This window comes from Stylophora pistillata, chromosome 1, assembly GCF_964205215.1.
Source record: "Stylophora pistillata chromosome 1, jaStyPist1.2, whole genome shotgun sequence".
Lineage (NCBI taxonomy): Eukaryota > Metazoa > Cnidaria > Anthozoa > Scleractinia > Pocilloporidae > Stylophora > Stylophora pistillata.
This window is the reverse complement of record NC_142519.1, coordinates 60,001,552-60,029,365: the sequence shown is the minus strand read 5'-3', so window position 1 is coordinate 60,029,365 and position 27,814 is coordinate 60,001,552. Positions and strand designations below refer to the sequence as shown.

The window sequence follows — 27,814 nt, the reverse complement described above, 5'->3', positions numbered from 1 at the left end:
TGCTGTGGTCAACACCTTTATGCGAGGCACGAACTTTATCGCGCGTATCATTAATTCTTTACGGGGACAACTCCTGTCTGTGTAAAATGTGATACATACGAAAGGTATACACAAATTTTTCCCTGCACTGTTTATTGCCATTTTAATTGTCCATCTTTAAAAGAAACTTTCCATTAGTTGGAGTACTAAATCTATGCTTTGAACCAAAAATTCCAAATCTTTCTCTTTTCCTCTTCATATTTGAATCCATTTTTTTCCATTGCTGTTTTAAGTGCAAGTGCACAGAAAGAACTTACTGTTAAAATACCAGTCTGTTATCACATCGAGGAAGAAAGTTCAACTTAAAATTACTGACTATTGTATTACGCTGTGAGCTCTCGTTATCGGTCCCTAGCTCATCATTCCCGCCTGAGAAAAACCGCTTGGGGACTGGTACAAGTTCAGAGGCGTGGTGCCATCAGTAATGAGGACATTCTGTATTCCCAGTCCCTTAAGTAGCCCGGCCTGTTGATAAAACGGCAGAGTTTTATATTTTTTATTTAGTTCATATCTTTCCATTTGCCGTGCTGCACTGCAATGTTTACCATGCTTAAGGGAAGTTGATGGATTGAATCAATTTTTCATGTGGTTAAATTCTTTCAATTTCTTTAAGTGATGTTAATCAAGCCAGCACAGTTGACGTGAACAATTACAATACACGCTGTGACAGAAGTAACCGGGAAAAAATCAAACCAAAAACGTGTGATCCGTAACATGCGCGGGAAAAAACACCCCAAGTCAAAATCGAAGGTAAGTAAGGAAAACGCGCGAATAAAGGTATTAGAAATTAAGGAAAAAAAAAAAAAAAACACAAAACAAGCCTACACATTAAATTCATTGGCAACCAAATAATCACATCTTTAAAATTACCTCCATCCATCCTCCACTATCATTAAAACGCTCCCAGTGTACCGATACTAAGTTTAATTCTCACCTCTGACTCAGGACCCGAGCGCGCGATTTTACTGATCGTCTTTGCACTCAAGGCTTCCACCATGGCGGCAAACTTGTCAGTCTAGGATAATGATCCAATTTAAATATGAGTCATGATCACTTTAAACTTGATGTCAGAACATAAATCAACAAACCTCAATTTCTGCCAGTTCTTTGGCCTTCTGTAGTTCGAGTTCATTAAGTCGCTTCTGGTGTTGGAGTTCGCCATCTTTTTCCTGAAATAAACGAAGAGAAACGATAAGATATACACGCATTCCGTTACAGTTGTAACTGATCACTCGTCCTCCAACTCACCATTCTTTGAGATTCTAACTCGGCAAGTAGCTCAACTTCAGCAGCTTCTGCTTTGAGTTTAGCAACTAAAAACACAGAAAAAAGTCACGTTAGAACCAAACAGCTCTACACTTTCTAAATACCATTCTATAACATATAAGTAATATAAGAGGGCACTATAATACACAGCCAATCAGAGAAGAGTATTTTGTACCACGTGGCACAAACGAACCAATCATATGGTCGGATTGACCTCCAAGATGGCGATTTGATCTAGTAACTCAGGCTCTTTGTGATGCCTAGGTGTCAAGCAGTCACGCGTTAGATAAAATACTGCCAGGCTGATATGTCGAAAGGTACAAAATTCTCTTCTGTGATTGGCTGTGTACCATAGTGCTCCCCCCCCCCCTTCTTGACCAAACACGATTTTACCTTCTATTGCACTTTCTCCTTCAATTAGCAAACGTTCTGCCTGAGCCTTTAGGAATAACAAGAATATTTTGTTACTGGAGTAACGTTGATTCATATCTCTAAGATTGTCGTTGAAAGGAAAAACGTAAACACCAACTTATACATCATCGAAAGAAGCATCAAAAGTAGAATCTGAAAAGTCCCTCCAAATCAGATAATGAACAATATGCATGCACAGAGTAGGTACATGTGAAGTTGGCTGACCTGTGCCTCAGATTTAGATTGTCCTGAAGATTCCACTGCGGCAGTAATCGCTCTCAGTTCAAATAGCTTCACCCGCGCATTTTCAGCTTCCTAGCAAGAAAGACATGACTTCCAGTTTCATAATTAAATGAAAATAAATCAGTCATAAATGAATCTATCAAATTATAAATGCATTTTGCACATTCAACCACGCCGACCCAATAAAGGTTTTAAAGAGAAGTAATCCCCCCTCCATTCCCTTTCTCCTGACAACTTGGTGGAGGGAAAAATGCCCAGTTATCGACAAAAGAACGTAATGAAAAAAAAACACAAGCGGTGCTATGGTAAATCTACAAACATAAATTCGATTTTTCCCTAAGAGACACAACCAGAAAGATGGACTTTTCCTACATCACCACCATATTTGTGCACATGAAAAGACAAGTATGGAACCCGGAGAAAATTTCGGATCAAGCGCCTCAACTTAACGTAATTTAGTCTTGAGAGTCGTGAGTGGAACCCAGGCCCCAATACAGGACGAGGATGAAACAACGGCTGACCCTTTCACCATCGCTGTCTCGTCTGACAACAGTTTCTAGTACATTGGTCCCTCAGTGCACCAACCTTCTCATTTGTAAGCTTCTGCCTCTCTAACAATCCTTTAGCCATCTGTTCTGTTCTTTTAGCTTCATGCTCAGCAGCCCGCTCAATGGACCTGAAATGTAAACTCTATCAGATTCATTTTCTCTAACATTATCTGCAAACTCGCACCTCATGACAAGTTTTCTAGTCTAAGTATGTTTAAAAATTTTCTGCGCGCCACTTATTTTACCTTGTTAGAAACTACTTATACAACCGTGGCGTCCACTGCCAGCGATACGAGGATAAACTTCACCAGCTCATAGCTCACATAAGTCCCACTTATAGTAAGTTTCCTTTAACCTTTTATATCTTAACATCCGTATGGATATTCTCCATACTGTTCTCTACACATTTCTCAAGGTGCTGACAAGGAGAATTTTTTAACTGTTCACAGTTTCCTTAGTTGGTGGTTAACCGCCTCCCGGTTAGCTCAATGGATAGACCGCTGGACTGTAGTGCGGGAGGTCGAGGGTTCGAGATCCGGCCGGACCAACACTCAAGGTCTTAAAATAATTGAGAAGAATTTGCTACCTTTCTATAACATCAAGAAATGGTTAGATATTCTAGTCTTCTCGGATAGGGGCGAATAAATGGAGGTCCCGTCTCCTGCAGGGTTGGGGCAGGAGACGTTAATTTCCCACACACGAGATTACTGTGTGATGGATGTCCTCTCCTGGGGTGGGATGGGTGGGTTAGGACAGCAGGTCCACATCAGCTATTACAGCTGCCAATTAATCGACCTGCTTAAACAAATAAAAGAACTTCAACTATTCTTTATTGGCGTGACCTTAATGATTGATTGAGGGGTGATATCAGTTGCAAGGCAAAATTAGACGCTAGTCAATCATGGCGGCCAAAGGGTTCACATGTAAAGTTGCTTATTGGAAAGGAAGGTTGCTGAACTTACTTTGTAGAAATCTCAATGGCCATTTGAACAGATTTACTGAGGCTTTCACTCATTTGCAAATCCACAGGCTCAATGCTTTGGATGTCAACATTAGTTACCACCTGGTAATTAAAAAAAAAGGATTTTAACTCATAATTTACCATTCGTAACTTGACTTCAGGTATCAAAACAATCTCGAATCCGAAAGAAGAGCTTACATGCGTCTTGATACAACTTAACAGGGTTTAAAAAGTCACTTTAGGATTGTTTTAGGAGAACTCGACTTCAATTGAAGGCAAAGGAAGGTTTTCATTGCCTTACCAGTTGGTTAGCATCAAATCGAAGGCGTTGTTTGATTACTCCATCTTTGTCGACTCCGAACACAGCCTTCTTAATGAGAGAGGTGGAATAACGATGAAATTCATCAAACGCTACTTGTGCCACTTTGCCGCGGATTCTACTGGCTAAATATGGAGAAACAACACAAGAGTCTGAATAGACGTACCTTCCATCTTTAGGCCTAATAGATGGTGGTTGGAGGGAGGGGGGGATGGGGGAGGGAGGGGGGGATGGGGGAAGGACGGGAGACTTACCCATACGAGAAATTTAGACGCGGCATTAAATATTACACCATATGACAAGTTACTTGGTTCTTAACCAGTTGGAAATTTCTGGGTTTATCTTTTCTGAATCAGAGTAATACTGTGTCTTACCAACACTCTTGCAAGCATTTCCAATATAATCTGGGACAGAAAAAATTGCTTGTTCTGACTCATCGTTCCCTCTGTCGACCTGAAAGTACAACAAATCAAATGAGCCCTTTTCCAGATTCTAAAATATGACTGGCTCGTAAGTAACTGAAAGTTTCAAGAGAATTCAAAGACACATTACCTCAAAGAAATTGTTCATGGCAATTTTGATCTTAAGCCTAGCGTGGTCAGATGTTTCCACCTGCAGCAAAATGAGTATTAAACATTGGTGAGTAGTAATAAGTAGAGCAGTTTTCAATTGAGTGTCGAAAAAATCTCGATGACTAATTAAAACAGAAGTTTACATTATCATTAGCTAATGAGAACTCAAAGTGAAAACTGGCACACTGCTTGAAGTGTGGGAAAATGCGCAGGACCAAGTCGTGATTATTTTCAGTTTTGCATCTGATTGGTTGGGAGGATGGCACAAGTTTTGAGGACCAATCACAGAACAGAGTTAGATAAAACTAAAGCAATCCCGGATTTCTTTCGACACTCAATTGAGATTTCCCCAGTAGGTCCCCCAATGGTAAGAAACGTTCTTCAAAGCACTTCAGTCCGTGCAAAATAAGTTCCACCACGTGTTCGTGTTTCACGTGTTCCACCAATCAGAGACCCCTGATACTGACACAAGTCATCATGCACGTTTTCCCGCGCGTTGTGCGGGTAACGCGAATTTCATTCTCATTGGTGTAAATCGTTTTCTGTCATGACCCGCCTACCTCTATAATATCTGTTATAAAATCCGGTCCCAGCATCAGACAAATGGTTTTCAAGGCGTCTGGCTTCTTTGGTTTCCCAGCTGGTAAAAAAGGCCAACAGGTTAATAAGAACACTCACAAAAAAAAAAACTATTTTGTGAAACACACAGACAGTGTGTGTTTTGGTGTAGTGAAGGGTTTTTTGAAGAAAAAGAAGAAAGTATTCAAGTTAGGTGACTCACCACTCAAGCACAGCACATTGAAGTTCTCATGTGGTCCAAGTACAACCTCAAACGTAAAAATCACAAAAATGAACGACAGGTTTTCATTCATATTTCACAGCCCAACATTAGAAGGCAGTAGGTCCTGTTCTCTATACATAAAATACTATGGTGCTAACAGAAAGAATTTCTATAACAATCAGGTTAGAGCTTCTTTAGGTAGTGATCATAATGATTTCCTTTATCCTCATGACCTTAATGTGTGATTCATGAATGATATTGGAATGACAAACTAGGTACTAGTCACTCTTAGGGGTCAAAGTCCATGTAACCAGGCAGAGAGGTGCTGGATAAGCAAGTGACTTCATACCGGACTGCTTAAATGGTTCCAAGTGTTTGAGCCTCCTAAGAGCCATTTTCAAAGTCATATTGGTCATAATGTAACACTATTCAAGGAGGCAGTGTGGCCGAGTGGTTAGAGTGTCGGACTCGTAATCTGCCGCTCCCGGGTTCGAGTCCCACCCTGACCACTGGATTTGTTTCACGGGAGCCCCGAGTTCAGATCCTTGGCCACCCTTGTAAATAGCCAAATGGTTTGCCTCCGGTCGGTTGGGATTCTTAATGATGTTCTTAATGATGTTATGTTCAATTTAGACCATTTGTTTCATTTGTTTGCAAGGACCACAGTGGAAACTACTGGTTCACCAGTAATTGTGTAATCCTATAAAAAAGACTATATAACGATGGAAAACGTTCACTTTTCTACATACCAGGTCTGGTCCAAAGATGACTCTTGCAGTTTTCCTTAAATAGTCATACACCTGGGAAAATCACATTACAAAAACATTGTTCTTATTGCATTTCACTTCATGCGCAAGGAAATTTAAGGGTTTTTAAAAAGCCATGTATGTTGTCATGGATACCACTAGGAGACTTACCTGAACAGCAGTGTTTCCAGGGCAACGGTAGACAATTACCTGGGTCTTATCTCTGCCCTAGAAAGAGAACATATCAGTACATATTACAGTTAAAAGATATAATCATTATGATAGCTTTTTTATTCATCATTAATTTTTCTTTGTTGTTCAAGGTTTTTTTTCTTTTTACAGTTCAATTCTTTGTAAAACTAAAAAATGTTTCCCTTGGACTTTACTTTCATGGGCTGCAAGCAAATAACTTGGTACACACCTCAGCTCTTGTCAGTGACAGATTAATAGAAGATTCAAAGTAGGCCATTTTCCGAATGTCACCAGAGCCAATGCCTCCACCATTCCTGATAATTAGACAGATAAAAATGTAATTTTCAAAAATGTAACTGACAGTGTACAAATACTCCTTAATGCTTCACACACTCAGTTTGCAATCAATTCATCAGTTAGGCAGTTCAGCTGGCCATGACAGGACAGAAAATGTGTGCACTGTAAGTACCCTCCCATTGTCCCATACAAAGCCTTAGAAAAGTTTTCTAAGGCTTTGAATTGTCCGTCCTGTCATGGATACAAAGGAAATCAAATAAGACAAAAGTAACCAAAAAAATACATTTTCACAGCAATGACAGAATATACAAAACCAATAATGTAAAGACAAACTTAAGGATATTTTCCACGTCATCAGGGAGGTCCTTTTCCCATAATTCCTCATAAGCCCTCAGTAGATATGATTGTGGTCCCATGACAGCGCGTACCTGAGACAAACCAACAAAGATAAACACTGTGAGGACTTAATAATCATTAATAATGAATTAAACCAAAAGTGACTACTCACTGCACCAGTCTGTGTATCCCTGACATAAATCCCTTCATTTTCACAAAGAGGTACAGCTTTCCTGTCAAAATAAATTTTACCGATCAAGTAAGAATAGTAATTGAACATCTTGGAAAGATAAAGAAGTAACTTATGACTACTACACCTTTCTACTTATTTCAGATCATAAACCATTACCATCACAGGTAGCAGTAGTATTCTGTTATCTGAAAGCTTTTTTCTCTGATTGCTCACACAATTTATTTAGTTACAAATCAGTGTGTAGTACATGATTTGCACCCATTAGTAATAGTTGATTGTATGGTCTGATTATTCAGGCAAAAGTAGTTCTGATATGAATAGTTGTTGGAAAAAGGAGCAACTGACAATTTGATAAACTGAGTGGTTGCAATCAGGTAGAGTGAAGCTGATTTTAGCTTCTGCTTAGATTTTCAAAAACGCAGTCAGCACTACAGACAACAGATGATGATACCACCATAAATCAGTGGACTGTTTGGGTGGCCCAACAATCCAACCTGCAAACCAGCAAGCCACCATGCCTTTAACCATCTCAACCCAAGATCAAATGCTATCAACGCGATTAACAACACCTCTCCAGACCTTTGTGCTTTGACAGCAACTTCTATTGGTGGAATGTATTCAACCGGACCAAATATCATCCAGCGGTCCCCTGGAGAACGATGACACTTCTCTGAAAGGATAAATATTAATAATCAGCACAGCATGATCATTATAAAGGGATTATTAGAAAACAAACCATGAACAACTTCCAGATGGTTTAAAAGAGGTTATCATTGTGATCATCATCAGCAGTTGTTTCCCCACCTAGTGCTGCACAGGGTAGGTAGGTTCCTATCTTGAAATCTTCACCAATAAGCCACAATGCCAACTGGGTTTGAAGTCTTCAGTTCTGCCCCTATGTTCCCTCCCCTGGGAGGATTTTGGATGGCCTCTTTTCCTTTTACCCTCCAGAGTTAATTCAAGAAAGTTTTAAGGGATACTTCAAAGAAAAGTTAGCATCCAGACATAAATCTTCAACTATGTCTCAATTGAAGCAATCACTTACTCTTTGCAGAATCATCATCAAAATGATCCACTGCTGACAATACCAAGGCTTCATCTGCCTCCAGGATATAAGAATTCAGTATTCCACCATCCAAGTCCTCTCCTGGCAATCACAAAATTAATACAAGAATAAGTTATTTAAATAATTCCCAAAGGAATTATTACCCAACATGTGACATTCCTTATTGATCGTTGCCTCTTTACAATGATCATAACATACATTGTCTTTCTTAACTCAATCAGAGCTCCTTCCTTCCTTTCCAACCAGCACTGATTGATAAACTGGTGATAGATAATACCATCAAATGCTTGTTTCAACAGTTGGAAATGTTTGTTTCTTAACCTTAAAAACATTACCTGGATGTAAGAAAAAAGAGGTAACTCCTTTACGAAGTTCTTTCTTGCCCAGCTGATTACGGCCTTTGCTATCAATAGGGTCCATAACAATACAGTATTCTTTACGAGACAAAACTGTTTGAGTCACTTCAGCCACGACTTCCTGTTAATTTCAAACAAAACATCAAAGAAATTTCATTATGCTGTTTTGTTTAATTGGTCTTCAGGTTTGATACAGAAGAATTGACAATCATAACATGATAATCATACTACTCAGTTGTCTACTTTACCTCAAACACTTCAGGTATATACATCTCTGTGTCCTCAGAGGTAACAAGCCACTCCTCCCCTGCATTCCTGACAAACACATTTATCATACCTGGTTTTTAATCAGTCTGATTTATTATTGAGAGATCAAAGTAAACTCAGTTTTGAAAAAAGCAACAAAATGATCACAGAATGATTACAGCTATTACAAAGAGCCACTAAATATCACTGAGTGAAACCAAGTCTGATATCTTTATATCTTTATATCTATTCAACATGTCACCATAATACAGGGCTCAAAATTAACAGTAACCTGTTAACCAATGGTTAGTAATTTTCAATGTTTGGTTACAAAAAATGTGTCCAACTAACCCAACATGGTTAGCAAAATTTTCTAGCATATTTAAAATATGTTATGGAAATAACCTTTTTACAAATAAATAATAAGTTTAAGGAATGGTTTATGTGTTATTTACTTGCATTAGCTTGTTTTCTGTCTCGAACAATTTGTTCTTGCTCTCTTTGGGATCAAATTGAGTTTTACAACCATTTCGAGTTCTAAGGCCCAGGGCCCAGTTGTTCAAAGGCCGATTAGCACTAATCCAGGGTTAAATTTTAATCCAGGTTTCTATATTTCTCTGTGCAAAGGCTGTTTTGGGACCACTTTCCCAATTCTTTTTAGAGCATTCAAAAATCAAATTGTAGACAAATGGAATTGAAGTAAATTTTCTTTTAAAGCTTTCAGATCTAAAATTACATTTCACACTAACCACTAACCCTGGGTTATTCTGACCCGCCTTTGAACAACCCAGCCCTGAATGCGAATTTGTGTCAAATGTGGAGATCTGGACACAACTTTATTGGATCCACCATGTTGTGAATATTCGCTTCGAAGTTATACATTGTTCACGAGGTTCTGGCAGTTTGGCATTAAATCATGCAGAGTTCTTTAGTCATGGTAAACGAGAGGGGATTAAAATAAGTGCTTAATTGTCAATGTTCATAAGGTAACCATGTAATTTCAGCTGCTCTTTAATTTGTCCTAGTTGTTATTAACAAAATGTTCAATGTTGAGATATTGTAACTGCTGAACTTGGATACCAAACTTTATAATTTGCCGATGGTTACTAAATAACATGTCTACTAACCCGAAGGGTTAGTGATCCAAAAATTAAATTCCAGCCCTGTAATAATTACAAGGAGCCAGTAAATATCACTGGGTGAAACCAAGTCTGATATCTTTATATCTTTATATCTATTCAACATATCACCATAATAATTCCCAACCTCTTTTTCCCTAGTGCATCAGTGCATGTCTGCTTTGCTCTCATGTGCAAGGCTGTCGTCTCTGTCAGAGTGTGAGCTTTTTCTACACCCAGTACCTGAAAAGGAATGAAATGAGTCCTCACTAACTGTAACTTAAATGAAGGCAGCAGCAGGGTAGAAGGGCCAAGGAGGGCTCCATTAACTCATTTAATGAAGTTTTGGCGGCATAGAATCCCCCCATTTCCCTTCACCCTGATTCAGTATGCTCACTATCACTTGTCTGAATAAAGGCAAAAAATTTTTAACAGGTGTTTATTAATTTTCAGAGTGTCTTTTAATTTCCAGAGTGAAAAATTCATATCAATATGAATATAGTTCATATCTGACCACTTGCCGCCCAGATGCTGAATTATGGGCACAGTGTAAGGTTGAGAACAGACGTCGGCATATCATTCAACCATTTCTTGTTGTAAGGTCCTAAAATTAAGATTATTAATCACAAAGGGCTTCTCTTGCAATTACTAGTTGCAAAGAGTGTTCTATTACAATTAATAATCGTGAAAAGTACACTATAAATTGTGACTGAATAACTACTAGTCATATTTGACGAGCTTTAGACTTTATAATTGTGCATTGTACAGTTAATAATCACATCTGACAGGATCTGACAGCAACTGTTCTTATTGATCATACTCCTCTCCAACCATATATAACCCAGTTATATATATAGATCACCCTTAGCAAAATAATATGTTGCAGGACTTTTTTCAGAAAAAAAAATGCCATCAAATTCATTAATTAATGATCTTAGTTATGTTATTACTAATACGTCCTTGAGGCTATACGCTGACGACACTACTCATTACGCCTCTGATGTCTCACCAACAGTCTTGCAGTATATAATTAACTCTGATCTAAGCATTCTATCGAGACGGTTCTCAATGAATTTTTTGCAGATTAATGCCGGCAAAATGCAAGCTATCACTATTGGCCCGTCTTCATACCAGTATGATTTCCATCTTAATGATTCTAATGTCCATACAAAGGATACACTCAAAATCCTAGGGGTGGTCCTAGATAGCAAATTAAGATTTAAAGCACACATAAAGCAACAGCTGAATAAGGGATGTGCGAAGGCTTTGGCTTTGCGGAGAATACGCAAGTTTATTTCTAAGGACGTGTTAGTTCATTTATACAAGGCCTATGTTCTCCCTTATCTTGAGTACTGTAGTCCCCTTTTACTGGGAGTAGGTAATGCAGAGACTACTAAAATAGAGACAACTAATTACTTTATATTAAGAACTATATTAGGCTTTTCAAAGTCTGCGTCATATGACTTCCTCCTCAAGTTGGCTGACATTAAGTCCTTGGAGAATCGTAGGCAATTCCAATCGTTAGTTATGTTATATAAGTGCTTGTATGATAAGGGGGCTCCTTATATAAGTGATTTTTTTAATTTTAGAAATGTACCGTATAGTTTACGTGGGCTCAGTACAAGGCTAAATTTACCTCCTTTTAATCTTGAGTTTTTACATCGGTCATTTTCATTTTTAGCTAGTAAACTTTGGAATACACTACCCCCTAAACTCAGAGAATTTCAAGAAATTGTTTCATTTAAGCGTTCTCTTAAAGTCCACATGGCTTAGCAGTAGTGATTGTAAATATATTGTTATTGTTAATATTGTAAATTTTTGTTGATAGCTCTTGTCTATGATCTTCGATCCTGTTTTTATTTATTTAATAGATCTACTTATTACTTGTATTCTTACAGAAATTACGTTTTCTTTTTAATTGTCGATGTACATACACGTACACATTTTAATGAGAACTTCTGTACCCCTAGGTGTCACGCGTTTCAATAAAGATTGGATTGATTGGATTGGATTGGATTGGATTGTGAGAATAAACAAAAGGACGTACTTTACACTCACCTATAAAGAGGTTTACAAAGAGGTTTGGAAAATTTGTGGAGGGGCATGTATCTGACTTTATATTCACTGACCCTCTCCATGGTTTACAAATACTGCTACAATTGGTCGCACAGTGACAAACTGAAGGAAATGTTTTTTTCTGGTAGGCAAGGTAACAGGGGCCAATATATTATTCTTCTTTCTTTGTAGATTCCCTGTGCAAAACAGGTAGATCTAGAGTATTGATTCATTCAATACTAATGATGATAATGTACAAATTGCCAAACAGTTATGCTCCTAATCTGGTGTCTAAATGAGTATTTGTTGGCTACTAACCTCTTCATAGGCCCCAGGTAAATAGGCTCCAGGATCTCTTATTAACCATTGCTCAGATGTAACACGATTCCTACAAAGAGAATGAAGATAAAAAATTGCCAAGCTAAGAATGATCACATAATTACAGCATGGAAGGTATTGCGCTATTAACAAAAGAACCTTCTCTGATATAAAATGAATAATGTTACTTCAGTATTCATTTCATTTTGTAGAGCAGGTTGAAAAGCGGTAGCATAAGCTAATATGGAGCTGCTATACTATACTAAATAATTAATATATATTTATAATAATGTCAAATTTCATTCTCTACTTTTTATTGACTGTGAAACTCTGGAAATAATTAACTCCTTGATTAAATGCAAGCAGGTCAATTCTGACAGGTCAATTATATTACAGTTGAGTAGAAGCAAACCCAAAACCTCAACTACTTACCATAGCTGTTTGCAATTTAGTTTTCTGATGCCTCGTTGGCTTTCCCTTTCAAACAAAAAATTCTCTCCCAGATCTCTCTCAGATTCATGGCTATATGAATTCCACAATAACATCATGAAAAATTCAAATGATCATAGTTTGTTTTGCTTGCTGTGGATTAATTAATCATGCTTACTTTCCTTTCTTGTCTATCAATCCCTGCTTGGCCTTTAGACGTAACGCTTCTCCATGTTTGATGATACGAGGTGTCACTCTTGTTTCAATTTTCTGCAAAAATTAAATCAGTTTCTGACTTACAGTGGATTGAAGAAATGTTATTCATAACAAAAGTGTTTTTACAAGCTGAAGAAGCTTGACAGAAATGCCTAAGAAGTATCTTTTTTCATTCAGATCAACATACTGCATACGGTGTGGGTCTGTACGTCAAAGGTCCCTCAAGCTGCCACATATCTCCTGCTTTGCGCTCTTCTTCACCATCAATATGATCTACGATGGCTGTTAACCGAAGACCTTCATTGGGTCCAATAACAGGGAGAGCCTTGATTCCAGGTTTATAGCCTGTGCAATCAAATTAGAAGAGTTAACTAGTTTTTAGTCTTACTAGCAATGTTTGTCTCTGGGGACTCATTTGTCCTTATACCCCTGTATGTTTGTACTCCAAAGATACCATTGTAGTGTAATTATAAGAAACATATTCATGTTACATCTAAAATCAAGAAATTGGACACCTACTGGCCACATTTCTTACTCCTTCAATGGCTTCACCAGGATAAAGAGGGAATGGTTCCTAAACAATAAAATCCATGATGTAAAAGTAAACGCTTCAATGATATCCAAATGCATTAATTTAGACGATAAAGAAAAACATGAAGAATCATCATTTGTAATGGAAATTATTTATAAAACCTTGAAAAATCTAATTTCTCTATGTCCATGGTTCAAGTCAAACTGTTTCCCTGGTTCACAAGGTTGTCTGAAATGTACAGGAGATAATGCAGAGTTATGGTCTATGATCAAAAGTTTTGAGGAAAATCACCATAAAAACAACAGGGAAAGATTTGTTTGGACTCACTTGACAGGGTTTCGTATGACACAGTAATGACCTGGTGGAATAACCACAAACGGCAAAGGACCTGCCACTAACTGGTGATTATCTTGAAGAATCAAACTCTTTGGACCCACTTCCAGTACAGTCACATTAGTGTTCTAAAATAAATGAATAAAAGAACTCATAAGAATGAATACAGCATACTGAAATAGAATAGGTAACTTGTTATTTTCATTCTCTGTTTACTTGTTATTATTAACATTGACAGGTCCACACCCCCAGGTGTGACGTCAAACGCTATGACGTCACAAAAATCATTTCACTTTCCTGGTAAAGAAGAAAGAACAAGAAAAACACTTTAAAAACAATATATGAAGAAAAATATACATTTCAGAAGATAACTAATAGAAACAACTAATTTAATCGCAGCAAGTATTTAATGTTGCAGTCCCCATGAAAAGTAGAATTGGTAACTTTTACGGATAAGCTACGAACGACAAATTAAGCGAAATGAAACTTTTCATATTCTAAAGAAAACGAAACATACAACTCGATTTTTGTCGAAATGTTTTGTTCTTTAGTCCTTTGTAGGTGCAAAATCTGGAAAAATAGAGAGCTTAAGATAACTTAAATGTCATTTTTACGATAAAAATCATTTGGAATCGTCGCTGATTAACAGCTGATTATTTTAAAACTTGCTAACTCCCTGCAAATTCCCTCTTATGGAGGAGCAGTTTACTTGCGAGTAGCAAATAATCCAAATGGGTTAAGGAGATATACCTACCAGATCTAAAAGATGAATATATTGCATAGGCTGAATCCGGACGATATTGTTCATTTTTTTTTTTTTCTTGAAACAACTCGGAGTGCTACAACCCGTCCGCTGCGTGCAGAGAGATCGAATGGTTTGCAAAACGCAAAACTTGCAAATGTTATTCTTTCCAGTCCCCCGTCGTCTCCTCCGGGTTCTCTGTGTTTGCTCCATATTTGCTCCATATTTGGAATGTTTGTTCCAAATATGGCATTGTAAAGAACTCCCGCGAAAGTCCAAACATTTCGTGTTGCACTACTCTTGGGGTAAACTACTCGAACTCGAAGCTCCTTTTTGGAATTCAGTTTTCATTGAGATGCTTAGCGTTGGAGAACTACTTAGATAAAATACAGCGATCAGTATCTTCTTTGCTGCCTTTTAAAATCATTTCCCGAGAAGATGATGGTGGAAAACGAATGGTGGAAATCGCAGCTTGCTCTGGAAATACACGACGTTCTCCGAGAGAAAGAAACCAGATTGCCACCTTACACTTCATCTTCACCTCAGCTAAAACTTAGGCGTTTCCTTGTTGATTGGCTTGCTGTCTTCTCCGAGAAGATTAAAAGTTCTCATGGGGTGCTTCATTTGGCTGTTTATTATATGGACATTTTTATGGATAAATTTGATATAGATGAACGCAAACTTTATCTTGTTGCGTTATCATGTTTGCTGCTGGCAGGTAAGTGTTAGGCTCTGATTTTAACACAAGCACTCTACATATTGTAATTCATTCCTTATCATTTAAAGTAAACGGTAATTATAAATGAATTGCTACATGTCGTATTTTGATGTTATGATATGTATTTCCTACTTTGATATAGTTGGTCATGATTTCCAAACAAAAAGTAGGCTTACCTCACTAAGAGAAATTGTAGTGTGCTTCATAGATCACAATCCGTACACAAAAATTTTGAGTAATATAATCATAGATTAGATAAATCATTTTGATTTCTTATGAACCAAAATAATTATGTGACGATGTTGTGAATGGTTCCTTTTGTACCTTCGAACAAAGCGCGCCTTTTGACCTAATTACCCAATTTTAGGAATTTGTTTTATTCCTTGGGGGAATTTTCCTCTGAACTACAGACTATTGTTGCATATCCATTTTTTTCTCCCATTTTTTTTCATATTTTTCTTCTTTTTTTCTTTGGTAGAGATTTTTACACTACTAGGTAGACTAATAATACATTTATAAAATGATGTTGAGTTGCAATGAGAAGTATTGCATTTCAGCCAAACGAATTCAGAAAAAGGCAACATGACTCTAAATTAAACTTAGGCACAGGAGTGATGATATATTTTAAAGTATTGACCATAGCTTCCTTTGAAATATTTTTTTTACAGCAAAGTTTGAAGAAAACGAAGACAAGATACCTACCATATCAACGTTGAATGCCTACGTTCATAACCTGTTCAGTGCACCAGAATTTCATCGCATGGAACTGATACTACTGAATTTCTTCTCATGGAATTTAGATTTACCAACACCAGTGCACTTCATGGAGTACTACTTGATACATGCAATTTCAGCAACAGACTGTCAGTCTGGAAGAAGTATTGAGGATAACACCAAACCAATGGCTTATGCTAGGAAATATGTGCATTATTTCCTGGAAATTGCTTTGCAGGGTAAGATATATTTCTAAAAAATATTTGGACTACCCCTTGACCCTTTAAACCAGTGACCAGCATTTAATTTCTCCTAACAGCAGTTGTACTGCTGAGTCATTCATTGAGATAATAAGAAGAAAGGAAGTGACCACCAACCTAACAATTCTCCTTGTCAGGTTTGAAGGAAATGTGTAGAGAAGAGTATGGCGAATGTGGATACTGATGCTAAGCTGTAAATGTGTAGAGAAGAGTATGGTGAATGTGGATACTGATGCTAAGCTGTAAATGTGTAGAGAAGAGTACGGTGAATGTGGATACTGATGCTAAGCTGTAAATGTGTAGAGAAGAGTACGGTGAATGTGGATACTGATGCTTAGCTGTAAATGTGTAGAGAAGAGTATGGTGAATGTGGATACTGATGCTAAGCTGTAAATGTGTAGAGAAGAGTACGGTGAATGTGGATACTGATGCTAAGCTGTAAATGTGTAGAGAAGAGTATGGTGAATGTGGATACTGATGCTAAGCTGTAAATCTGTAGAGAAGAGTATGGTGAATGTGGGTACTAATGCTAAGCTGTCATGATACCTTCATCCCACAAGTTCAAAATTTGGCATATTTTAAACTCCCTGATTGAAAAATGGGAGCTTATCAAAACATTTTACAATACAATACAATACAAACTTTACTGACACTCCCTAAAGAGGGTTTTTCTCTCACAATGATCTAAAAATTACAATACTAAAATGTATAATAGAAAAATTAAGGAAGCTAACACAAACATTGAACCATTCCAAAACAGAACAACAATAAAAAAAAAAAAAAGACTAATTAACTGTGTTCTTTTATGGGTTTAGGTCCCACTGATATGGCTTCATCTGCATATCGCGACAGTCAAGGGAATTCTCTAGTCTAAGGAAGTAACACTTTTATTTGCCTCACTATTTTCATTGTTCTCTTTCTCAGATCATTCATTCCTAGCATTTCCTCCCTCAGTGATAACGTCAGCAGCAGTTGCTGCATCACGACTGAGGCTTCACCTCTGCCCCTCCTGGACACCTCTGCTGATCAAGGTGACATCCTACACCTGGGAGCAGATAGCACCCTGTGTGCATATTATGTTAAGGTATTGGAATAAATCAAAATCAAACGTCACCCAGAATGGCATTCTCTTTTGAAATTAAATGATGACAAATAAGGAGTACGGTAATTTGATTTTGTATCTCGGTGAAAAATTAAATTTATTTTAATCCATCTTGAATTTACATAGTGGCAAAGTAGCTTTCTATCTTCAAGAAATGATGAATTTAAACAAGTTGTAAATAAACATTGTAAGTAAAAATGAACAGGATGTTAAAGAACCCTACCTGACAAGAGGCAGATGGGTTGAACTTAGGGCAACCAAGGACAAATCCAGTGAGTAGCAGGGTAAAGGGCTTGATTCTGGGATCACCAGAATACAAGTCCAGCGCCCTGACCACTTGGCCTCCACTTACAGATTGTTTTGTTTCTGATTTTAGAGCACATGATGCAGATGAGAAAGCCATGTCACAACAGAAAGCAGTCAATGCCAAGGGATGATTAACTTTTGTCTCCTGGAATGGATATCACTCTGGGCAACAATGGACATATCTCATGATTCATATAAATGACAAGCCACTGGTCCAAAAGTTAAATTTCTAAACAGAGCTGTTTAGAAACTGCCTTCAATCCCACTGGTAAATGAGAACTGGCAAGCAAAAATGAAACAAGGTTGCTTCAAGTAACAGCCAGTAATTAATAATTTTGTAAAGCACTTGATGAGGCATCCTAACTACCGGTATTCTCCATCTAAAGCTATTTGTTAATTGGTGGAGAGCTGTACCTTCCCTTTGCCTTGCTCAAACCTTTGAATCAGACATGCCAGCACTTTTTTAAAGTCTAATAGTTTGCAACATGTCAAGTTCAAGGCATGTTGTTTCCAACAAGTACAAAAGTACTTGAACTACTAATAACATTAATTCTATGAAATGTTGCTGGTTTCCAAGGGGTGTGAATAAACTATTTCCATGATGTTATTCAATCTACTTTTCATTATTTTTCTAGTCTAGGACTATTTTGTCTCTATTAAAAAGTTAGAAGTAAGCTGAAAATTCCAAAAACAGACTACAATAACTCTGCAACTCAATATTCAGTTTACAACTTAATTGTGACTTAATTGTTGGTTTTTAATTTTAAGACTACATGGTCTTACAGATGAAAAGTACTTTTTAATGGAGATGTTAAAAGCCTAGTAACTTTCCAAGAAACAAATATCTGTTGTCATACAATACAGTGCTTACTTTTGGTCTTAAGTTCTATATCTTTTAACAGTCCAGGAAACTGCCACACAACCTTTAAAATTCCACTTTTACAAACTTGTTTATTTTCCACATAACTGAATATGAAATTAACTTCCAAATGGTAGATCAATCCACACTCATAGTTCACATATTTCTGCTGATCAGCAGGTTATTGGCTAGATACTAGTTTAGATACTCTAATTCTAAATGTGATCTGAAGATGAATAGACTGGACGCATTACTGGCACTGTACACCCAGTCAAAATTGTGGGAAAATTTTTACAGTAAAGTATAATTACATGCATCAGTGACACGTATACATATATTTCACTTCTGTGGATAAATAAGAGTTTCTTCATTTACCAGTTTCAATAATGCCTTGTCAGAAAATCAATTGAAAGTTTAAACTTACAAAATGTAAAAGCATTTACATGTAGCTTTAAATACAGAAAAATAATGCTTCTCCAGATGTACTGTACCTTTTTATCAAGTACATCTTAAGTACTTAGACTGTGAAAAATTCTCAAGATTGATGCAACAAAAATAATACTCATAAATAATGTCTATAGAAAAATACTTCTGTACAATTTTTCATTCCTGGGGAATTACAAAATACTTAACAAAGACTTAAGTTGGCTTTATAGACAATCGTCAAATAATGTTTCTCTCTTTGGCATGTTCTTTGACTACCTGCCATGAGACAAAGATTTCATAACTCTCAAAACTTTAAGGAACCCTTTGATAACCAGCTGTTGAAAAAGGCCTGCATTTGTGACCTTTTTTCAGCTGAATGGACATTAACCGTAGGAATGATCTTCTTTGGCTGAAGAAACCTGACAAATCTCTCCAGTTCACTGAAGCTGCTATGCTCACTATAAGGCACACCTACACATTAGGACAAAGACAACAAAAATATAACAAACACACTAGGAACTACTTCTGGTCATTGTCAGTGATGAAATAACTGATTGGAGGAAAGGACTAAGGTTGGGTATGGAAAAGTACAAGACGTGCAGAGTAAGTTATATCTAGTGTATCATACTCACCATAGATTGTGACACTTCCTCTCTTGGAAGGTTTAATCATGGACAAATCTTCCCGTTTTGCACTGTGTTCCCATCCAGTGGGTTTAAAGGCCAAGAGTTCAGTATACTGTGACTTATGAGATCCCAAATATGTTACTAGATTCTATCAATAAATAAATAAAATTAAACTATATTCTATTAAATATTTAATTTGATAATAAAATAAGAGCAAAGCAAAGACATCTTAAAAGTACCTAGAGTTTGGGATTTGTTCCACAGGAGAATTAACCCACTTACAAACCTTAACTGTTTCACTGCCAGAAGATAATAATCTTTACTGTCTGCCATACAATGCATATAATATTTGGTATTGGATAAACTCAATATCCCCTAATTGATACTTTTCTTTATTCTCATCACTGGTGTACTTGATATTGCACCGACATGATACTGTAAGGAGAAATTCTGTCTCAGTCACTCCTGGGACTCAAATGGTTAACTGAATACATGTTCTGCAGTCACCTGTAATAAATTTTGAGTTGCTTTACATTGACCATTAAAGTGAAAAATAAAATCACAACAATAAAATGAATCTCTCACCTGTAATGTTAGCTTTGCCATAGGCAACACGTGAATTTTTCCAGCCCTCCAGTCAGTTGTGATTAGAGATTTGATTTGATCAGATTCAAGACAATCCAGAACCTTTTTCTTTTGTTTTTCCACACTGACTTTACAATGAAGTGCCTCTGCAATGGCTTGACACAAAAAATAGCAAGTAAAAAAAAAAATGAGTAAATTATCACTGCCCATGATACTTGAATATCAAAACTGATTTCAACGTTATTACAGATACAAAGTAATAAGTTCTTACTAAAACATTTAGTGATGAAAAATATGAACGACGTTTTGACCGCTCCACGGTCATTTTCAAGTTAGAGTTTACGAGTAAATTTCCGCATATTTTCATATATGATTTCTGAAACAATGGAATGAAGGTAAAAGCTAAGTATTTACATACAAACAATAGAGCTAATAATTAATAACAAAGTGCAAAAATGAAGTGTAAATAAGTGGCAAAAAGGATGAATTAATTGATTTTCATCCTTTTCACCGCTTATTTACACTTCATTTTTGCACTTTGACATTAGTTATTAGCTATATTGTTTATAAATACTTAGCTTTTACCTTCATTCCATTGTTTCAGAAATCATATATATGCGGAAATTTACTCATAAACTCTCACTTGAAAATGACCGTGGAGTGGTCGAAACATCATTCATATTTTTTTATCACTCATTTTTATCACGTTACTATAATTTATGGTACGAATCATTCAGATTTGCTGTAATTTGTACAATCTTGGCCTCCAGTGTTTGTCTCTCATCTATCCAAGATTTCTAAAGTTCTCACCAAGAAATACACGCTCTTTTCCAATTGTGTATGAGCCACAAACAATCAGCGTCTTTGGGTTTTGTTTACATGCTAGCACAGCTTTTGAAACAGCAAAGTTGATGGTTTCCTCTTGAGGAGGGAAGGAATAATTTGGATCACAGTAGCTGAAACATTTTAGAAAAAAAAAACAGATTAAAACTATGAAGACCATTAAGTGATTACATAAAAGATTAATTTAAAAACAAAATCTCTATTACGTATGATGCACGATCCTCGCAGTGGAGGGCGCTATTTACGCAATAGCGAAAATCAGACCTGAAAAAAATCAGGCCTGTATGGGATTCAAACCACTGACCTGATCAAGGTCAGTGGTTCGAATCCTGAATCACTGACCAAGGTCAGTGGTTCGAATCCTGAATCACTGACCAAGGTCAGTGGTTCGAATCCTGAATCACTGACCAAGGTCAGTGGTTTGAATTCCGAATCACTGACCAAGGTCAGTGGTTCGAATCCCGTACAGGCCTGATTCTTTTCAGGTCTGATTTTCGCTATTGCATAAATAGTGCTCTCTACTGCGAAGATCGTGCATCATACGTATCTGGTACTGCAGTTCAAAATATATGAACTTCATATATTCATTGTACCAAAATCTCTATTGTTTACTTACGTGGTGTCAAGATACAGGACATCAATCTTACATTGCAACTCAAGATACCTTTCCATTTCAGCAGAAGCTCGAAAGTCACCTTAAAAATAAAGTAAAATGGCAATGTTTTGATTCTTAAGAATCTTAAGCAGGGAATATCAAGGAATTTTCTACAACCTTTGTGCAATAAAAAGTAGTTCTGAAGCAGTAATCAGAAGGGCAAATATTTGACACCTATTTAGGGCACTCCAAGTTCTTTTTTCAAAGAGCATGCTGACATCATTCACTGAATCACATCATCTTTCACTTATCAATCACCAGGCTTAAATTTATCTTCTTTATTTACATCATCATTAAGCAAGAGCATTTCATATCAACAATCCTGTCCAAGCAGTATATAGGAGGTTTGTCACCATGGACCTAATGAAACCTTCTAGCCTGCCATGAATCTCCCACAGCTTAGTGGTACAGCTTCCAAAGTACTAATCAGAAGGTCATAGCTTAAGCTACTCCTGGTGGTACTTCGAGGTTTTTTTTTTTGCAGAGTATGAATCTTTCATTTAAAAAGACTAGAATAATTTCACTGTCAAATAATTAAATAAGACAAAGTGATGAAAGCAAGTATATTACTAAAGTGAAACAAAACCTGTGTGTAAGTATGTCTGGCCAGTGGAAAACCGGAATAAAAACAGTACAGCTCCAGGACAACTGAAAAAAAACAAAACAAAACAATACAAAGCAAAAACAAAAAGAAAAAAATTCAATGAAAAATATAAGCCATTTTATGCTTAGAATGTCACTGAATAAAGATATCCTCATGTCTATGTTCGTACATGCTTACTCTTTTCTGAACATAAAGTAATTTTTAATAAAAAATATTCATTTAACATTATAGGTAACAAACTTAGTGGACCTTACTGGTTTGCCTCCAGAAGAGTGACTTGTACATTTTCCACAACAGTTGGTGTATTCATTGGAAGAGGATGGACAAACTCTTTTTTAACATACAGCTTGGATATCACCAGATTTGCTGTGATCTTAACACAAAGAATTATGAGTTAAAATTAATTCTGAACATTTACTGACTGTTTTCATCAAATAATTTTAACTGGTGGAATTATGTCATGAGACCAACCCTAAGATGGACTGTTGACCAAAATTTCAACAACATGCACAGAAGTTGTCATCTGAATCAAGCAAAGAGTTGTTTTAAGTGAAAGTGAATATTGTCATTCATCCAGGTTCAATTCAAATGGGGAATTTTTAAAATCTTTTTCTGGAATTTTAGTCTTAATTAGTAACAGATGTTTCGACTGAAACCATCAGTCTTCATCAGTGTAGTTTGTCACGTGGTAGATCACTATCACATGACAAACGTCCGGGAATGGAGACAAGGGCCCGGTCCCAAGCGTGAGACAGAGAGAACCGGAGCCCCCCCTTTCTGTTCAGAGTTGGGTCCTCCACCCTTTCCCATATCGCTTCTTTTATCCCCCTCCTTCGCCAATCTCATTCTTTATCTAGGATCTTAACTCCCTTCGAATCCAACACGTGTCCCATTCCCTGACGTTTGTCACATGACAGTGATCTACCACGTGACAAACTACACTGATGAAGACTGATGGTTTCAGTCAAAATGTCTGTCAATAATTAAGACTAAATTTAAAATTCCAGAAAAAGATTTAAAATTTCCTTAGTTGTTTTAAGTGTTATATGTCTGGTTGGTCAGTTTTTCCATTATGTTACTAGCTGTCAGATTCAAGTAGTGTTAGTCAGTTAAAAAAAAAAAAAAGTCTTTTTATAGGATTACACAATTACTGGTGAACCAGTAGTTTCCATTGTGGTCCTTGCAAACAAATGAAACAAATGGGTTAAATTGAACATAACATCATTAAGAACATCGTTAAGAACCCCAACCGGCCGGAGGCAAACCAGTTGGCTATTTACAAGTGTGGCCAAGGATCTGACCTCGGGGCTACCGTGAAACAGATCCAGTGGTCAGGGTGGGACTCGAACCCGGGAGCGGCGGATTACAAGTCCGACACTCTAACCACTCGGTTGAGATTTGCCACTTTCAATCCATTGGCAAAGGTATGTTGTTCTAAATAAATTGTTTGTGGGACCCAGCTTACAGCAATGGGATCTATAAAAACAGAACTCAACCACATTTGAGTTGAATATCAAGAAGTTAACAATTCAACCCCAGGATTAGGGTGTACTCCCACTTCAAATCTTAATAAACCCTAACAGTTTATTACCTTGCTACAATAGATTGGATTTTTGAATTTCCCATTTAGTCCAGCATAGTGATCATAATGAAAATGGCTCAAAAAATAAGCATAACAGCCAGGAATGTTGCCATAGCGAAAGGCATCAACTGTAATTCCACTGTAGGGAATTTTCTTGTAGAATGGACAACTGCGTTGAGTTTGGGTTCCACTACTACCAGCCAGATCTTTACCATGACTTAGACTTTGACCTTCAGTTGTAGATCCCGCATTTTTAAGATCACTGTGGAATGTTTTTCCTGTTGCCCAGTGACCCTGTCTTTGGGGCACAGATTGTGATTGTGAAGAGTTTGATAGTTTAGCACAATTCTGAGAGGTTACTTTAGTTTCTGCTGGCTTCTTCAACGGTTTCAAGCCAAAGAACACTCCTATATCTGTTTGTTTAAGAGATGTCTTTGTTTTAGTGGCCTCCTTCTCTTTTCTGACAAATGACAAAATTGACTGTTGTTTCTGGCTTGTAATTGATTGCTCACCCAGATTAACCTCTTTGACTTTGTTTTTCCTTGCTTCTAAAGGATATGGACTTGGTGTAAAATTGATCTCAATGTTCTTTGTGCATTCACTTGTTTTACTCATTTTCTCAGCAACTGAATTAACAGAGTGAATGAAATTCTGCTTTTGATTATTATGAACACCAACACATTCATGACTGTTAAAACTCTGTTGGTCTGTTGTTCTCTGATCCACTGCATTAGAACCCTGACACATACTTTCCAAGACTTCTGGATCTCCAAACAGGTCATCATCATCATAGGACAATTCAAAATCTTCTGTCTCCACTTTGGTCATTGGAACATCATTTTGTAAAGACAAAGAATGAGATTGGCAAGATTGTTTGAGGATTGAATGTTGTGGTGAACCATGAATATCATCACAAGGCAATTCCTCTGGTGTTTTATTATCATCTATTTTTTCTGCTCTTGTCGTTCCATTTTCTACTGTAGCATTGAGGGTTCCAGGAGACTCACACTTCGCTTCATCTTTATTAGGTGGTTCTGACAAAAATGTCTCCTCTGAAAAGTTTAACTTTCTTGAAGATTTGATTGTTCTTTCATGCTATCGTAGAGAAAACAGTAAAAAGTTAGTTCCAGCTGGTGTTATGAGAAAATCTGACAGAGTTTTTATTCTCCTGACATACCAGTAGCTTCTGACTTATCTAAGTGACTTCAGTCACTAGAGAAAAAATGATGTGAACTTGGATGGTCTGTACAGTTTATCAATATCTTACTTGTTTGTGTTTCAAATTATTTATGCTGCTGTTATTTTCTTCTTCATCTCCATTGTCCAAGTTGCCACAACTCCTGACAGAAGCCAAAAGCTTGTGAGAGTATCTCTCATAATGAGGGGAAAATGTTGATCTGCAGTGGAGACCTTCAGGACAATCACCTGACACAAAAAACGGCTCTGCTTGAGCTTTAATTCAGCAATTTACATTTTTATTTGAATAAAGGCTGATAGTTTCTAAAGAAACTGTTTGGGGTTGCGTCGGTGGGGGTAATGAAATGATTTGAATATATCAACAAAGTTGAAATGGTAAATTGGCCACTGTTACGATTATAAAAGCTGACGTTTCGAGCGTTAGCCCTTCGTCAGAGCGAATAGAGGAATTGTGGGTTGTGTGTGTTTCTAAAGGCAGAAAATGGAGCTACGTTATTGGTGGGAACATGGCAACAAGAAAAACAGGAATAAATTAGTGGAATGAAAAGTGTTTATTGATACCTGTGGGATTTAGACTGCCGGTTTGAAAGATGAGCTTTTGTTCAAGAGTTTTACGGTTTTCTGTGCTACCTAAGTGTAAGGAAAGACTGCAGATTGCCATACATTGCTTAGAATGATTAAGTAAATTAAAATGTTTAGTGACTGGTTTCGATGTGTCCTTGTCATTCCTCTCCATGTCGCAAAGGTGTTCTCAGAATCGTTCACCTAGTCTTCTGCCTGTTTCGCCAATGTAAATCTTTTTGCAATAAGTGCAAGTTATGCAATAGATTACAATGGCAGAGGTGCACGTGAAGTGATTGGTGATCTTAATGGATCATTTGGGTCCCAATATTTTCTCAGTGTTGTGAATGAAAGGACACATTTTGCATCGTGCACGAGCACATGTAAAAGTGCCTGGTTGGTCCCACATGTATCAACGAATGCTTTTCATTCCACTAATTTATTCGTGTTTTTCTCATTGCCATGTTCCCACCAATAATGTAGCTCCATTTTCTGCCTTTGAAAGCACACACAACCCACAATTCCTTTATTTGGTCCAATGAAGGGCTAACGCTTGAAACATCAGCTTTTATAATTGTACCGGTGGCCAATTTACCATTTCAACTTTGTTGATATATTCAAATCATTACATTTGTATTTGTTTGTCTGATTTCTGATCCTTGTGGTAACATAGTTTCAATTGGAAATGCCACCTGATGATCATCCACATATGTCCCTGTTCTGGGAAAAAGTGAAGAACAGCTTCCCCAAAAACTGTCGGCCAACTGTTGGCAAACTGTCGGTTGACAGTCGGCCAACAGTTGGCTGACTGTCGTTTACCGCCTTTTGCGAAAATCTTCTGCCAACAGTTGGCTGACTGTTGGCCGTTTGTCGGCCGACTGTTGGCAGCATGTTGGTAATTTGTTGGCCAAGTGTCGGTTGAGAATCTCTGTTGAATACCAGAAAAGCCTCAGCTCGCACATGTGAATGAACTTTGCATATTGACGCAAACTGAAACTTTCTCACTTGAGTCTGCCATTTTGTTTAGGTTTTTTTGGGTCCAACCTAGTTGCAATCTCCTATGTTTAGGTTTTTTAGGTACCAAACCCCTCACAATCCCATCGCATCACCCTCGCAATCAAGAAGCAAAAAATTTGATTACAGCGGCTTCTTGCAGCTTTTTATTTTGCTTTACTAAATGTAAGCAGCTTTAAATGTCTCTGACAAGTGACTGCGTAAAAAAATAATAAACTAACTGAAAATATTAACCAAAAATAAACTCAAACAGACAGAGATAATTGAAAGTCCCTCTGTGACGCCCTAAAACAAACTGCAATGCATTATAGGGCGATTTCATAGATAAATTTACCCAGGTCATACAATGATGCAATTTTAGCTCAACGTGTGGTACATCCTGCGACTGGTTCTACTAGAACGGTAAGGGTCGAGTAACTGTGATGTCTTTACACTTGTCAAATTTTTAAGTGTCAATTTGCTGTTGGTCAACTGTCGGTCAACTGTTGGTATACTGCCGGCTGACAGTTGGCCAACAGACTTTTAGGGGAGCTTTTCTTCACTTCTACCCAGTTCTGCATAGAGCAAAGTTAACAGGTGAGATTTTTACATAGACTAGTAACTGTATTGACAGACTGAGGGTCCAACTGTGTGAATAACAGCGAAATATGCTTATGGAATTAATATTTATGACATTATTCTAAATTCTACAAAGCTGATACCTATGTGAGAATATTTGATTCCCACACATTCACTGACGTGCCACCCAGGTGAGTCTCCAACCAATGCAACGAAAGGCATCTGACATTTAGGACAGTACCCATCTGTAATGCTTTTTTGAGGTATGATCTTCCTGTTAACCACGGCTGAATCAACTTGGCTTCCAAATTGATGACTAAAGTTCGAGTCCTCATCAATCGATTCTTTACAAATACTCGAGGAATCTTCCCTCTTGCACTTTAGTTTATTACTACTGTTTTTTGTGATTGTCTGTGAATTATCTGTCTTTGTTTTCCGTGAAGCTTGCAAACGACACTGTCGTTGAGGTTTGTTCAACCTACTGCCAGTGCGCCTTGATTGTGCGCTTTTGCGCGAGGTAGTTGTTGATTTCTCATTTCTACGCGCCGACTGTCCAATCTTTCTCTTAAGCTGCTTTAAGGATTTTTCATCCCAGATATCATCCTCTTCCTCCTCTCCATTCATGCTGTACAAAATTGAAAGTTACAGCGGACAATCGGCACTGAGTTAAAATCGTTAACATCGCATGGCGTCCGCCATGTTCAATTTATTTGAAACTTTAAGTGCACGATACTTACTGTAGTTGTTTCCGATGACGATATCCGCTGAATAGAGCATTTGCAATGATCAAGTGTTCGATTACTTCATCTTTTGCAAGATTCAAATAGCAGAAGAGCTAATCACGGTCGAGCTAATCAATTTCAATCTGACGGTGACCTTTTTTTCATCC

At 37.2% G+C, this 27,814-nt stretch overlaps 3 protein-coding genes across 4 annotated transcripts; 1 reads left to right on the top strand and 2 right to left on the bottom strand.

Annotated features, from left to right (window-relative positions):
- Positions 1–115: 115 nt before the first annotated feature.
- LOC111340340 (major vault protein) lies at positions 116–14,484 on the bottom strand. The gene is made up of 30 exons (XM_022947169.2): positions 14,328–14,484; positions 13,568–13,701; positions 13,402–13,468; positions 13,228–13,282; positions 12,896–13,053; positions 12,671–12,762; positions 12,064–12,133; positions 9,839–9,933; positions 8,575–8,641; positions 8,306–8,447; positions 7,950–8,051; positions 7,484–7,574; positions 6,884–6,944; positions 6,709–6,803; positions 6,308–6,392; positions 6,058–6,114; positions 5,890–5,940; positions 5,141–5,186; positions 4,920–4,999; positions 4,340–4,399; positions 4,162–4,240; positions 3,770–3,912; positions 3,470–3,570; positions 2,545–2,635; positions 1,942–2,031; positions 1,699–1,744; positions 1,288–1,352; positions 1,128–1,208; positions 974–1,054; positions 116–504 (listed from the first exon to the last, which is right to left on the bottom strand). The coding sequence occupies exons 1-30, from the start codon at positions 14,379–14,381 to the stop codon at positions 391–393; spliced, it is 2,553 nt and encodes an 850-aa protein (XP_022802904.2). The 5' UTR covers positions 14,382–14,484; the 3' UTR covers positions 116–390.
- Positions 14,485–14,613: 129 nt separating this feature from the next.
- On the top strand, positions 14,614–18,744 carry LOC111340338 (cyclin-J). Its single transcript, XM_022947167.2, has 4 exons — positions 14,614–15,033; positions 15,702–15,986; positions 16,932–17,091; positions 17,486–18,744. The coding sequence occupies exons 1-4, from the start codon at positions 14,754–14,756 to the stop codon at positions 17,544–17,546; spliced, it is 786 nt and encodes a 261-aa protein (XP_022802902.2). The 5' UTR covers positions 14,614–14,753; the 3' UTR covers positions 17,547–18,744.
- LOC111340336 (DNA cross-link repair 1A protein) lies at positions 18,135–27,796 on the bottom strand. Of its 2 annotated transcripts, XM_088726725.1 has the most exons (11): positions 27,663–27,796; positions 27,069–27,550; positions 24,863–25,020; positions 23,605–24,690; positions 22,268–22,386; positions 21,996–22,057; positions 21,371–21,449; positions 20,722–20,867; positions 19,912–20,066; positions 19,333–19,474; positions 18,135–19,171 (listed from the first exon to the last, which is right to left on the bottom strand). In XM_088726725.1, the coding sequence occupies exons 2-11, from the start codon at positions 27,547–27,549 to the stop codon at positions 19,005–19,007; spliced, it is 2,595 nt and encodes an 864-aa protein (XP_088582851.1). In that variant the 5' UTR covers position 27,550; positions 27,663–27,796; the 3' UTR covers positions 18,135–19,004. The 2 variants fall into 2 exon arrangements, with proteins under 2 accessions (XP_088582851.1, XP_088582846.1); XM_088726720.1 differs by lacking the exon at positions 27,663–27,796 and having other exon boundaries at positions 27,069–27,656.
- Positions 27,797–27,814: the final 18 nt, after the last annotated feature.

Bases quoted from the DNA above. Each gene is read 5' to 3' on its own strand.
- LOC111340340 (XM_022947169.2), bottom strand. From the start codon at position 14,381: ATGAACAATATCGTCCGGATTCAGCCTATGCAATATATTCATCTTTTA. The intron at 8,448-8,574 runs GTAAAGTAGACA...TGAAATTAACAG, and splicing joins ATATACCTGAAGTGTTTGAG to GAAGTCGTGGCTGAAGTGAC. The intron at 3,571-3,769 runs GTAAGGCAATGA...TTTAATTACCAG, and splicing joins GATTTGATGCTAACCAACTG to GTGGTAACTAATGTTGACAT.
- LOC111340338 (XM_022947167.2), top strand. From the start codon at position 14,754: ATGATGGTGGAAAACGAATGGTGGAAATCGCAGCTTGCTCTGGAAATA. The intron at 15,034-15,701 runs GTAAGTGTTAGG...TTTTTTTTACAG, and splicing joins ATCATGTTTGCTGCTGGCAG to CAAAGTTTGAAGAAAACGAA. The intron at 15,987-16,931 runs GTAAGATATATT...TCTCTTTCTCAG, and splicing joins CCTGGAAATTGCTTTGCAGG to ATCATTCATTCCTAGCATTT.
- LOC111340336 (XM_088726725.1), bottom strand. From the start codon at position 27,549: ATGAATGGAGAGGAGGAAGAGGATGATATCTGGGATGAAAAATCCTTA. The intron at 24,691-24,862 runs GTAAGATATTGA...TCTCTACGATAG, and splicing joins ATAATTTGAAACACAAACAA to CATGAAAGAACAATCAAATC. The intron at 20,868-21,370 runs GTAAGTAAACAA...AAAATGTTTCAG, and splicing joins GTCCTGTATCTTGACACCAC to CTACTGTGATCCAAATTATT.